Source organism: Astatotilapia calliptera, chromosome 5, assembly GCF_900246225.1.
Source record: "Astatotilapia calliptera chromosome 5, fAstCal1.2, whole genome shotgun sequence".
NCBI lineage: Eukaryota > Metazoa > Chordata > Actinopteri > Cichliformes > Cichlidae > Astatotilapia > Astatotilapia calliptera.
The window spans coordinates 31,559,034-31,572,106 of record NC_039306.1 but is presented as its reverse complement, the minus strand read 5'-3'; the positions used below and the strand labels follow the sequence as shown (position 1 = coordinate 31,572,106).

At 42.4% G+C, this 13,073-nt stretch overlaps 1 protein-coding gene across 2 annotated transcripts in view; it reads left to right on the top strand.

Moving 5' to 3' along the window:
• Nucleotides 1-896: 896 nt before the first annotated feature.
• pdzrn3b (PDZ domain containing RING finger 3b) overlaps nucleotides 897-13,073 on the top strand; it is a 98,746-nt gene continuing 86,569 nt past the window's right edge. The window contains exons 1-3 of one of the 2 annotated variants that reach the window (XM_026168916.1): nucleotides 897-1,775; nucleotides 8,550-8,636; nucleotides 10,489-10,596. In XM_026168916.1, the coding sequence (XP_026024701.1) occupies nucleotides 1,062-1,775; nucleotides 8,550-8,636; nucleotides 10,489-10,596 (909 nt within the window). In that variant the 5' untranslated portion in view covers nucleotides 897-1,061. The remainder of the gene's footprint in view (nucleotides 1,776-8,549; nucleotides 8,637-10,488; nucleotides 10,597-13,073) is intronic. The other variant, XM_026168917.1, reaches the window with a different exon arrangement.

The window sequence follows — 13,073 nt, the reverse complement described above, 5'->3', positions numbered from 1 at the left end:
GTTTGTTTTTTCTTTTTTAAACAATTCAGACTTTGTATATAAGTAAAAAAAAAAACTAAAAAAAAACCTAAAGGCATTGGTAGGTGAACTCATAACCGCACAGTTACTCATTATAGTTTATAATTCTTTGTATTGTTTTAAATGATCATTTATTCTATTTACCTATTTTATATGGGATTTCTTTTGCTGTTTAGCGTCACGGATATCAAAGGAAGAATGTAATTGTATAGGAAAACATGTTTCTTTACTGTGCATATGACAATAAAACTTTGAAAACTTTAGTTTTAGACTAATAGTTTTAGTTCCCAAAACTATTAGTCAGACTCTATTTTTTGCAGAAATAAATAGAAATAAATAAGAAAAAAAATATTTTCACTGGTTACATGGATAAACAAATGACATCCTTTATTTCATTCTTCTATTTGAAAAGAAATGCGCAAGCTACTTTTTATCCCAGTGGCTGAGTACTCTGTGCGCCGTTAGTAGAGTAGTTACGGCAGAAAACTTTCGGAATGTCGCCTTCACTGACTATCAGAAGTGTAGATTTTAAAAGCTGAAGTCACGCAAACGAAGTGAAGATGCGTTCGAATTTGATGTTTTTCATGCACTGATCACCTGTAACTTGCTCCAAATGTAGAAATAAAGGCTGAATTGTGACGGAATAAAAGAAGTTTGCCGTTTCTCACACTTTGGTTCAGAAATTGTTGCTTTTACGTGTCATAAACGGCCCTAAAAATTGTCACCTTTTCCTGATTTCACCTTTTCCTTTGCAGTTACAAAAAACATTTTTTTGCGTGCAAAGGAAACGAAATATATCTATTTTTCAGGGTGAAAAACTTCTAACTTCTAACTTTAGAGAGTTCGCGTACGAGGCGCTCCTGAAGGCACCAAAAAGTCTCGGTCAATTAGTAGAGTTTAGACAGTGAGGAGAGCTCGGAGCAAGTAGGTCTCGGCGAACGCTCCACCAATGACCAGCTAAGAGAAAAACGCCCCACTGCTCCTCCGACTTAGATCTGCGGGGGTGGGGAGTCCACAAGTTTGTCTCTGGATTTAGGGAAACCATGGGATTCGAGTTGGACCGCTTCAAGGGGACTGTGGACCCGGATTTCAAATGCAACTTGTGCAATAAAGTCCTGGAGGACCCGCTGACGACTCCGTGCGGTCACGTCTTTTGCTCTGGCTGCGTGCTGCCCTGGGTCGTCCAGCAGAGCAGCTGCCCGGTCAAATGTCAGCGGATCTCCACCAAAGAGCTGAACCACGTCCTGCCTCTAAAGAACCTCATCCTGAAGCTGGAGATTAAATGCGATAACCATACGAGGGGCTGCGATGCCGTGGTGAAGCTGCAGCATCTGGCCGAGCACGCCGAGATGTGCGACTACTCCCCGGCGAAGTGCAGGAACAGAGGATGCAGCGAGGTGCTCAACCTGCGGGACGTGGATGCTCATATGCGGGAGACGTGCGACTACAGACCGGTGGAGGTTTGCGAGAGCGGCTGCGGGCTGATGCTCACCCAAAAGGAGCAGAAATCAAATAGCCACTGCTGCCTGAGAGCCCTGAAGGCGCACAACAGCGCGCTGCAGTGCAGAATGATCATCCTGGATAGGGAGTTCAAGAAGCAGACCATAGAAGCAAACAAGAGGGAGAAGGCTCTCCTGGCACAACTTTCCGCCGTGCACAGCGAGCTGCAGATGACAGCGCTCAAGTATCAGAAGAAATTCACAGAATACAGCGAGAGGATCGACTCCCTCACCAAGACCGTGGCTTTCTCCTGCAAGGTAAGCAGGAAAAGTTTTTGTTCTGAGTGATTCCCAGTAGCTTCTCCCTGCTGTCATCCACAGTGTGACGCCTGGAAAATCTGTGTTCTGTGAGAATAAAATAATTCCACTGCAACTTAAAGTTGATCCTGACATGCACTGCGCATAAGGCAATTGCCTTAAGGCCAACTTTTATAGGCTGTAAAATATCTTCCTCAGCATGTTTTTGTCGGCACTATGGGAGTTCTTAAAATGTTACTTTAACTGGGCCTCCTTGTTGTTTGGGTGGCTGCCTTTTTGTTTAACTTCAACCCAACTGGAAAAGGAAGTCAATGTTGTTGGCGATTCTGCTTTTTTCTTTTTTCCCCCTGGTGTTTCCAGGAGAACTTCGTGCCTTGGCTGCCTGCTTTGAGACATGGATGTCAGCTGTGCCTCTTGGCCAGCTGGCAGTAAATGTGGGGTGGGGGGAGGGCTAAATATTTACTGCAGTTCTGTACACAACAAGAACCAGGTTCCAGTTATAATGCCTCACCCCCTCACAGCATGCTTGTTTGAGGCTTTTTGTCATCGGATGTTCGCCCTTTCCCCCGAGACCATCATAACAAATTAGAATCAGGGCTGCAGCAGAGTTGCTGGCACCAAAGTTGAATGAGCTAGTAAGGGCTTATGAGGTCCCAAAAGGCCTTAAAAACAGTAAAGCTTGATCTGTGCAAGGCCCCTGCGAGGTGGGGGGGGGGGGCTGAGGAAGAGCTGATGTAAGGATGTTTTATGGTTCAAATTTATAAACCCAGTGGCCCATTATCAACATCATAAAGGATGCAGGAGTTCATAAATCTGGTAATGAATTGAATTAGTGTATGGTGCTTGCACTGCTGCTGGGATTAGCAAATGGGAGTGGTCAGGGTTTTGTTTTAGAGGAGAAATAATTATTAGTAGAAATATGGATGAATGGGATGTGCCTTTAAAAAAAAAAAAAAAAAAAAAAAAAAATTACACCCTTTTTATGTCCCAGAAGTTCTTTAATAAATCACCTATCAAAGATTTCACTCTCTTTTCCTCCCCCTGCTTTTGCTGGGTGCTTTCATTTGTTCATTACGGGCTCAGCTCCCAGTAAAATGTGTTCTAGTAGACTGGTAAATTGCGCATCAAAAGCACCGATGCAGGCAAATCGGGAAATCGCTCATGCTGGTATAAAGAAGCTTCCTGGGCCTGTAGCGCAGCAAGTTATCATAGCTCATTTGACAGCGGCATCTCAGTCCTGCCATTGAGCTCTACATTAAGTGTGTTATTGCCATTGTGGCTGTTCTAACGTAAAAACAGAAGGAATAACGTCTGCACTTGAGGCATGCTTTGAACATATGTATGAGATACAGGAATGGTTGAGAACTTTTCTGAGGATGAGATTTAATATCTGTGGGTGATATTGCAACTCGTTAGAAGAGGTTTCTTTATTTCTTTCTATCTCGAAAGGCCTTTCATTGGATCCAGTCAAGCAGTGAACAGGAATGAGGTTCTCTCACAAATGTGAATACGAACTGGGATTAGCTGTTAGAGGCAGTCTGTCCAAAATCTTTGCTCCCTTTTTTTTTCTTTCTCATGATTTCAGTAATCAAGAGCCTAATTACATCAGTGTGTTATTGGTAATTTCCGAAAAGGGATATTTTGACATGCCAAAGCAGCAAAAGCCCAGGTAATGACTTGTCTGATGGACCTACTCCTTTGAAGCCATGCTAGTGAGCCAGCATTCACAATACCACGGACCTGGAACGCGCTAAATGGAGTGCATCCAATGGGAAGTGCATTTCACAATTCAAAAGATCATTGGGGGAAAAAGGTTTTAATGCAGTTTTATGACATGCAGTACTATGCAGAAGTCTCAGGCTACCTGATATTTCTTTATATTTTAGGTTATATTAAAGAAGCCAGACTTTCTTGCAACCTTTGTGGCATTCTTCTTTTTTAAAGCAGTTTTTGGCACTGTCCAGGCTTTGTAAAGTTTTCTTTGGATATTTGTGGTATTTTCACTCGTTTTCAACTCTGCACTTGACCATTTTCAGAGATTTTGAAAGTAGACAAAGGGAGAAGTGGGAAGCCTGTTAAACTAACCAAGCAGCAGCTGAAAATCATGTCCTTAAAAAAATATTAAAAATATAACAAGTCCTGACACGGGACCTGAGAGATGCATCTGGCCCTGCAGTTAACCCATCTGCTGTTCATTGAACCCTCATCAGAAATGGTCTCAGTGGAGGGTGGCATTCTTAAGGAAGGGAAACGGGGACGAAAGACTGAAGTATGCTAAATTACACAACTGAAAAGCTGAAAATCATCTTCTGGGCTGTGGAATTCAGATTTGAAAATTTTGTTTCAAATTATTGAACCAAAAATAAAAGGTCAGGAAAGAGGTATAACAGTGAGTGCCGGTAGTTACCTGTAAAACACGCTGGGGGCTCCGTCATCGTTTGGGCTGCATCTCAGCTGGTGGTGTTGGAGATCTTGTCAAAATTGATGGAATTATGAACTCCAAAAAGTACAGTCAGATTTTGATCAACCATGCAATACCACCTGGAAAACATCTGATTGGCAACAACTTAATTTTTCAGTATGACAGTGTTCCCAAACACATACCTGGATAGAAAAACATACTGTGGAACACTGTCAGTCATGGATTGGCTACCCCAAAGCCCAGACATCAACATTACTGAAGCATCTTGACAGAGAACAGGACAAAAGGCAGCCAACATCCAAAGAAGAGCTCTGAATGTTGTTCAGGGAGCCTGGAGAACTAGTTCAGGGTGTGCTGAAGAATAAAGGTGGTCTTAGCAAATTCGAGTTTTCAAGCTCGTTAGAATTGCGCTAACTCTGTGCTTGCCTTATAAACTGTGTTTTCCTGTATGTTTGCACATGTTTCAATAAATCGCTGCCTCCTATTTCCCAATGTCCTAGCAAACAGAGTGTTGGCTCAAAACCTTTGCTCAGTACTGATCATCAGATCACTACCAAAGGATGAATGCAAGTCCATTGTTACAGCTGACTGGCAACTTACTTTAGTTTAGAGATTCCACCACTCCTCAACTTCAATGTCTTTTAATGCCAAAAACTGGGAGATGAGGAGTAACTGACTGGTATTTAAAAGAAAGATTATTTAATACTAAATGCAAGAAAGACAAATAAAACTGATGGAAAATCAATGAACAAAAAGCTCAGATCTTTACTGTGGTTCATTGCAGGGCTGTTAGAAGTGTTGTCACACTCTCCATAAAAGATTGGATCTGTGTTTTTGAACCAAGATCCCCTTTGGCTGCAGATGACAGCATTAAAGGTTCTTGATCTAATAACAAGTGTCTTTTAAAATCACAAGACATCAAACTGATCGATCCTGCATTGAATTTGATTGGAGTAATTGTGACCTCAAACTGATTAGGCTAATTGTGGACTTTTTTTTTTTTTTTAAAGCAGGGCTCTGTGAGATAGCTTAACAGAACAAAGGAAGCTATTAGTTATTTCACAAGCATGGCTATCAATTGAACATGACAGATCACATTAATAAAAGCCATCATGTATTCATTGAAGATGCCCATTTCGTCTAATAAAAATGCATTAGGCTGCTGGTTCCTTTGTGTATATACATTAGCATTGAGTGATAATCCTTGTCATTGATTTGAAATAGACTTCACTACCTCATTAATGGGGTAAACTGCCCTACATTTACAAGGTCACTGAGTTTCTGTCTCTTGACCACATGCCAGTAGTTTATAAATCAATATGTTCCCTTTTTGTTCTGTATTACAGTACCTACACTATAATTAGGTGAACTATATTAAGAGTTAGACAGGGGGAAGGCAGCTTGATGGAGGACAGACTCGGAAAGTGTGACGAGTGCTGAGGTGAAGGCTCACCGTGAGTGTGCCAAGTCACAAGTGAGCAGCAGACTAAAGTTTCACTGCCAGCGTGCCATTTCTTACCTCACCAACAAAGTTTTGTTGTTTTTTTTTTTCTCCCCACGGAGCTTTTGTTTACTTGCTGTAGCGCCCATGTCATTGTGTCTCCACGGTTTTGTTTTGGTGGTGTTTAGCACATCAGTTTTTCTTTTTAGTCTTTAATATAACTCAAGCACACCTGATGTTTTTAGTAAATTTGCAATCTCATCCTGAAGACGTTTACTTCATTTTTGGGGGGTTGGATCATTGTTAGAGTGTTTGCAGATGTGGTGAGAAGGGAAGAGAGGGGAAGGGGGGGAGAAAAGCTTCATAATTGTTCATTTTAATGGTTCTTGTGGATGAAATTTGAAGACTAGTTTGTTTTGAGGCCTGTGACACATTCAGCATAAGTGAAGAGGATGGAAAAGCCAATTGCTTTGTACCTTTTTTTCATTTGTCATATTAATTCCACTTTGTCTCAACAAGCATAATGCCCAACTGTCTTCTTGTTGACAGCGACGGCTGTAGTTCACTATAATTCGGAAGCATGTGCCACTAATGCTGTCGTGACAGAAGCGCACATTCCTGCAGGGCCAGACTTGCACATGCTGGTGTTTTTAGGCTATATGGCAGTCAGGATGCTGTACATGCCAGTAATATCTGCTTTATATTTAGTCTCAGTGTTTCGCAGAATACTGGAGCGGCAGCTGAAATTATGTTACCTCATAGCTCCCCTCTAAGTCCTCCTTAAAAAAACAGATTAAGGGCTGACTCTGCGAGTTTCCCAGAGGTTTTCATGTCATGTAGCTTCTGAGTCAAAAGGCCCGCTGGTGTATTCATTTACATAGGACAACGGTTCGTGAGAGAGCGGTTCTCTTCTTTGACCTGGTCATCATTTCAGGCTGGGTGTGCTGGCTAAGCCCTGGAGAATGGTGAAATTTGAAGAAGCTAAAGTAACTTGTTACATTACAAGATTCTGGCCATTAGAAACTACATACCAGCTGTTATGTTGTAGCGAAAAATTTGTACCATCCTGTGCTCATTTATATTGTCCAGAAGGTGTGTAACCCACTGTAAATTTACCCGAGTTTGTCCACTTTAGCTCACTGCATAACAGGTTGATATAGGCAGCAGTTTGTCCACCACCTAACTAGAAAGAAACTCGCTTTTGCTAGTTTTGCAGTTCTGAACTGTAGCACCAGCATCTTAGTCCTCCTCAGCAGCGACGTTGTGGAGCTGTGCTTAGCTTGCAGGTACTTCTTCAACAAGAGGAATTGAGCTTTGTAGCAGCTGACAGACTCTTATTATCACCCTGGGTCAGGACAATGCGAATGCTCCAACTGTGTAACTGCAAATCTCTTTGTCATCTCACTAAATGACCTTCACATGCTGACCGGCTCAATGGCCAGATTCCACTCTGCACAACAAAAGGAGCAGGGAAATGTTGGAACACTTCAATAGCAACCAGTTCCTTCATTGGAATAAAATAACAGTATTTGAATTACAAAGCTGACCTTTTGACTTTAAAGTTACAACGAACAAGTAATCTATATACATGGATGCTGTAGTTCATATGTTACACCAACACTGGCTAGCACTGGATTGGCATTTTTTTTAAAAATGGTTGTGGGCCTGAGACTGAAGTTGTCTGTTTTTAGTTATGCACAACTGTTACTTGTAATCAAATCATTTATGATAAGTAATTCAGAGTTAACTTGAATAATGACTAGCTTAATTTGTAAACGGACTGGTACTTGTGAAGTGCTTCTACTCTAGCTGAGCACTCAAAGCATTTTCTAGTACAAGTCTTTATTCACTCATTCACACATATACATACACATAAGTGCTTTGCCTGAAGCCATGTCCACACTAATACGTTTTCATTTGAAAACGCATCTTTTTCTCTCCGGTTTGGCCTTCCGTCCACACTGAGACAGCGTTTTCGGTCAAGGAAAACGCAGCGTTTTCAAACGCTCTCCAAAGCAGATACATTTGAAAACGCCGTTTTGGCGTTGCAGTGACAGTGAACCCGGAGCCTTTTCGAAAACGATGACACGTTTTAGTCATGTGATGCAGTCATGTGACCAATTAAACAAAGATAGCGGAGGGCTAGTGTGGATGTAGCCTAAGATTCATGCAGACACTCACATTTTGATGGCACATTGGGGGCAGCTTGAGGTTCAGGGTACTTTGACATGCAGATTGATGGACATGCATATTCCAGCAGCTGTGGCAGACTATGTAAAATTACAGAGCGAGGTTGGTGAGTCATTAACACCAGCACACAAATGGTGCGCTGGGAGCTTCATGGTGTAATGTGTTGACAGCCCGGTTCTTTTGGTCATGTGCTGAACTTTTTACACGTAAGATTTCCTTTAATAGTTACACAGCAGAAGCAGTACCATAATATACAAAGATGTCTAACCAAAAGATTCAAGGAACTGCTGAAAAGATCTGGCTACTAAGCTAACAGTGTTTGTTTGCTTTCTGCTATGTAGTGAGTATTTGGCCATTTTGAGCAGCAAGTGATATTTTCTTTTGAAGAAACCATGTTTGGCTGGATGTTAATGACAAACACGGCATGAAGAGAGTTTATTGACAATAGAGCAGTCAATAGTTTCTTATTTTGTTGTTGGGCTACCACAGAGAATTAGGAACATCTGTTTGCTTGCAGCAGTTGTAGCTGGTGAATACAACCTGAAAGTTAGACAGATGCTATCAAAATATGAGTACAATATAGCCCCTGTGTTTTGAAAGTTTCACTCTTTGAATTTAAAAGAATAAAAAGATTAATTAAGATTAATATTGAGTTGTTGTCTATGTTGAATAACTTCCTGCCATCTCTTTGCTCACGTGTGTCTCTCCTGTCTGTTTGTAGGAAGGCGAGACTAAAAGCGTGACCGTTGTCCTTCTTCGTGAGGGCGGCTCTCTGGGTTTTAACATCATAGGAGGAAGGCCATGCGTGGTAGGTTGAAAGCTGAGCAACTTGGAGGTTCCGTCTCCCCCACCCCCTCCCCGGTGATCAGCCAAGTGTCAAATGGCAAATAGTGGAAGTACCACAAGCCTCCTCTGTGCTGACTGCCGCAACTTAGACAGTCGTGCATGGTTTTTTTTTTTTTTTTGACTGTGGATAGATGGACCGCATCTATCAAGTTTTATTGTGTTTATATATTGGTCTGGTTTAGCGGATTTGGCATTACAGATTAAAAAAAACTATAATTACTTTTATGGGAGTTAAATCTGGGATTATGGCTTCCACCACAGTTGTTTTGTCTCTAATTGAGGGGATTTTGGTGGTGAGGTAAACACAGAGGAGAGGAAAGGGTCTTTTAAACCCAGACTGAACTTTTCTCAGCCGCTTTCTGCCTCGAGGCCCCTGAAGTTAAAGTCATTAATGATGCCACGCGCTCTGCCGAGTGAAGGGTTGGAAAATATCTCAACGCTGGCATCTCCCATACACGGAGCTTCTTTCTGCAGCCGAGGTCTTATTGAAACGCCGTATCTGTTTCACTTCCACTGTTGCAGACTTGGTTTTCCACAGCCACAGTGACGCACTTTTCAGCAGTGACATAGATTATCGCAGTAAAACTTTTTATAGCAGGAAGCTATAAAAAGATCGACATTTAACCGTAGATTTGCTCGTGGAGTTGCTGTGACAGAGCCATGCATCAAACTTGTACGACAGCGGAGATAATACTTGGCTTTTGCTTTCCTAGTGAGCCTCAAATCATCAGGTGGTGTAAGAAGCTACTCATTAGAATTGGAAGTGGCTAATATCCTAGCAGCCTTTGACATGTGTGTTTCATGTGGCTGTTATACTGGTATGGCATGGTGAGCGCAATCAACTGCCAGGATTTGTGGTCTCCTAGATGAGCTTGTTTGTCTGCAGCTCATGTGATAGCGGTGAGGCAAAGTAGTAGTAGGCATGTTGTGGAACTTGCAGCAAAAGCACTGCAGTGTTAACACTGTACACGATGTCCCTGAAAGAGGAAGCAGACCAGAAATTATTAATTAGCATCTGTTCTGTAACTTCTGGGGTTTCTTTAAGTACCTAGTAAAATGTAGTTGTGTCACAGAGCCCAGCAGGAGTGTGGTACACATTTACATGTGGTTTTAAAGAGAGTACTAACATAGCTGTTAACCCAGACTTAGCTCTGACTCTGGGGTCACGGCCACAGAGTCTGATGTAGGCTACTTCATGCCCCTACAGCATGTCCGCGTGTCAACATTTAGGCCCTTCTGTAGACCAGGGTCAACCCTTTAAGGCCTGGGAAGCATGTGAAGTTAAAGCTTATCCCTAAGTCCACACTCAAGGGTAGGGTTAAAAGGGCATTTCACAGAAATTGCAAAAAGCCATATTTTTTCACTTAGTCTTGTTGCTGTTGAGCCTTCCAGATATTTTTGTTTTCTGTGTGCCCTGATTTGAGAGATCTGCCTGGAAATTACTGCTGCCAGTAAAAGAAACTGCTGGCAGTAAAATTTTGTGGATTCACTGGAAATCTCCCTTAAATCTCAAGGCCAAACTAAATGTTGTTTGTGTCATTTATAGGGGTGGCAGCAATAGTTTGCTTGGGATTTTTTTTTTTCTTTGTTATTTGGGTGAACTAAACCTTCAACTTTGTAGGCTTGCAAAGCGTTGTACAGACGCTCATGTGGTTTTGCCCACAACAACCAAACCCAGTGTTTCCAGTGTTTTTTAAAAGTACTTTTATTGCGCGATTTATTGAGACTTCTATAGGCTTTCCTTTCCTTAACGAGCCCTGTGAGCGCTGTGCTTCCATTAATCCGCTGAACATGCCTGCAATTTATTCCCGCAGGACGACAACGACAGCACTTCGAATGAAGGAATCTTTGTGTCCAAGATCGTGGAGAAAGGTCCAGCAGACAAAGAGGGAGGCCTTCAGATCCACGACAGAATAATAGAGGTATGTGTGTCCTCCTCTGTAATGCTTCATGTAAATGGGAGGGGGGGGAACTACTGATGTAATGACTGTCTGCACCATAAAGAGGGAGAAACACCAAAGAATCACTCCATCTTTGTGTATGTTTGAGCTCTGAGCTCAAGCTGAACGCAATGCGTGACGTATGGAACCTGAATTAGCATCTTGGCCTTTTGTTGGCGCTCCCGAAAGTCAATCCTGCAGACGGTGAACGTCTCTGATACGATTCTACCAGTCGACATTGGCGATGTCAAGTAGGGCATCATTGCAGATAGGCCGAGATAAACCTGAGGCGAGGCTGTCTGTCTTTACTGTTGCTGGCTGATAGCGAGGGAGAGGAAAAGATGTCTTTTACTTCTCTCGTCCCAGCAAATAAATCCCTTTCGACAGAGCAGCCATGAAGCGTCCCCCTTTCGTCTCTAAACAGAACTTGATGTGGAAAGGCCAGCTCACCCTGAGGTCAACTTGAGGGATCCATTGAAAAACTCAGCATCACAAAGGTTGCTTTTATAGAATGGTTGTCAACCAGAATCGCTCACAACGGCTGCTTTGAAATGAGTCGTTTATGTCAATTGCAAGTGTGTATTACCGCCGGCCGCAAGATGACAAATATGGCTTGTCGCTGGCTTTATTGTTAAACCTCAGTGAAATTGCCCCCGGAGCATTTTTGACCAGCTCATTGCTCACAGAGACGCTTGTGGAAAGTGTTTACACACACGAAAAAAAGAAGACTCCCAACATCTGGACTCCGCTGATCGCTCTATCCTGTCATTTATGCAGTCGAATGCTAACTACTTGCAAAAAAAATGCCACAAGTCCTCTGGAGAAAGCCTCACGCTGTTGTTCCAAATAATATGGTTGTAAATCTGGCGACGTCGTGACTGAGAGGTTATGATGTGCTTGTCTTTGGTTTAGACCTCCTGAGCTAACACAGTCAAGTGTCTTGGTGCTCTCTGCAACTTAAGACCTCGTAACGAGGGCCGGTTGAACCAAAAAAGCCACTCAGAGATCAGCGACTCGAGACCTAAAGGGACTTGCCGTGGGCTGCTAGTTGATGTGTGGGGAGATTAGCTCATATGTCACACGAACGTGTACAAGTGTGTGTCTTTGCGAGCATCTGCCCTGCTTGGCTTTATGAGTTTGCGTGCACATGTTTGCCTGGGCGCGTGTAAGCACAGGATGCATGCGTTAATGGGCCAGATGTCGCTGTATTTGGTTACTTGAGAAGGTGTATCTATGGGGTTTAATGCTGTGATAGCCAATCCGGAGCGGAGAGGATGGAATTTGCTATAGGATAATGCTTCCCTCGTGTTTTTCATATTGTTTTCGCGCTATTGTAGGTGAAGCCACAGAATCTCTCCAGTGCAGGAAAGGCCTAAGGAGGTAGCACAGGTTCCTATAAAGTAACCTTTTCTTGACGAGAAGTGAGGGATTGCCATACAATACCCAGCAAATAAATCATCAGATTTAATAGACCGTTAAAGGCCGATACTTCACATTTACGCCATTCATCGGAAGGGAAACCTGAGAGCGAGGCAGCTTATATTTCCAAGGCTGCTTTTTTTTTTTTTTTTTTTTTTTGGTTGACTGGTTGAAGCAAGAAAGTACAATGTCACGGATTCCTGGACCACAATAAGAAATGTGACATCAAAACACAATTTGCTGTTGCACAGCTTTTATTCTGGACCTGAGGTGACTGGGTCTGTGAACTTTGTTTGTTCGCTGTCAAGAATCAAAGACGATGAAGCCCAAGTGCCTGAAGGCAGTTTCACGGTGTTTGGTAGAAACCAAGCAGCCTGTAACTGTGTCCTGTTTAGCATCCTGTGATGTATGCTGGAATTGCAGGAACAGTCAAACCTGGTTTATCTCATGTTTTACCAGAGATTGTTTTTCATGCACATAAAATATGATATCCGTGACTGCTGTGTTATCCTTTTTTGTAGTAGTAGTGGAAATCATGCTTGCTTAAGACCTTTGTTTAATTTTATCTGTGCTGCTTTTCAGTATGGTTGCAGGATGTGTAAATATCAGGCAGGGTGTGAGGTTTCCTTTTCTGATTAGGCCCACAGCTAATCATCGGCGCTCAATTTTTACGAGTAATTTTCCAGTTTATCTTTTTAATCCTCCTGCCTGCCCGAACGTTCCCCGAGGCCAAGGTGATATCTTCAGATTGGTTTTTAAATCCATGTTCTTACTTCTGAAATTAGCTCGTTTTTCTTAGACAAGTAGGTGGAAAAGTGAAAAGCAGACGACAAACTAACAATCTTTTTTTTGACTGAAGTGGTCCAAGGATAACTTTGCATCAAAGCACGTTTTGATGCATGACGATGGCAACGGAACAATAAGAATGAGTCTGTCTATCGTTCTGCTGTGTATTTGTAATTGAATAGAATCAAGTTGGCAGTGAGACGCAATCTGTTTGTGTTAACACGGTAACTAACTGTGATAAACTGGTAAAAGCT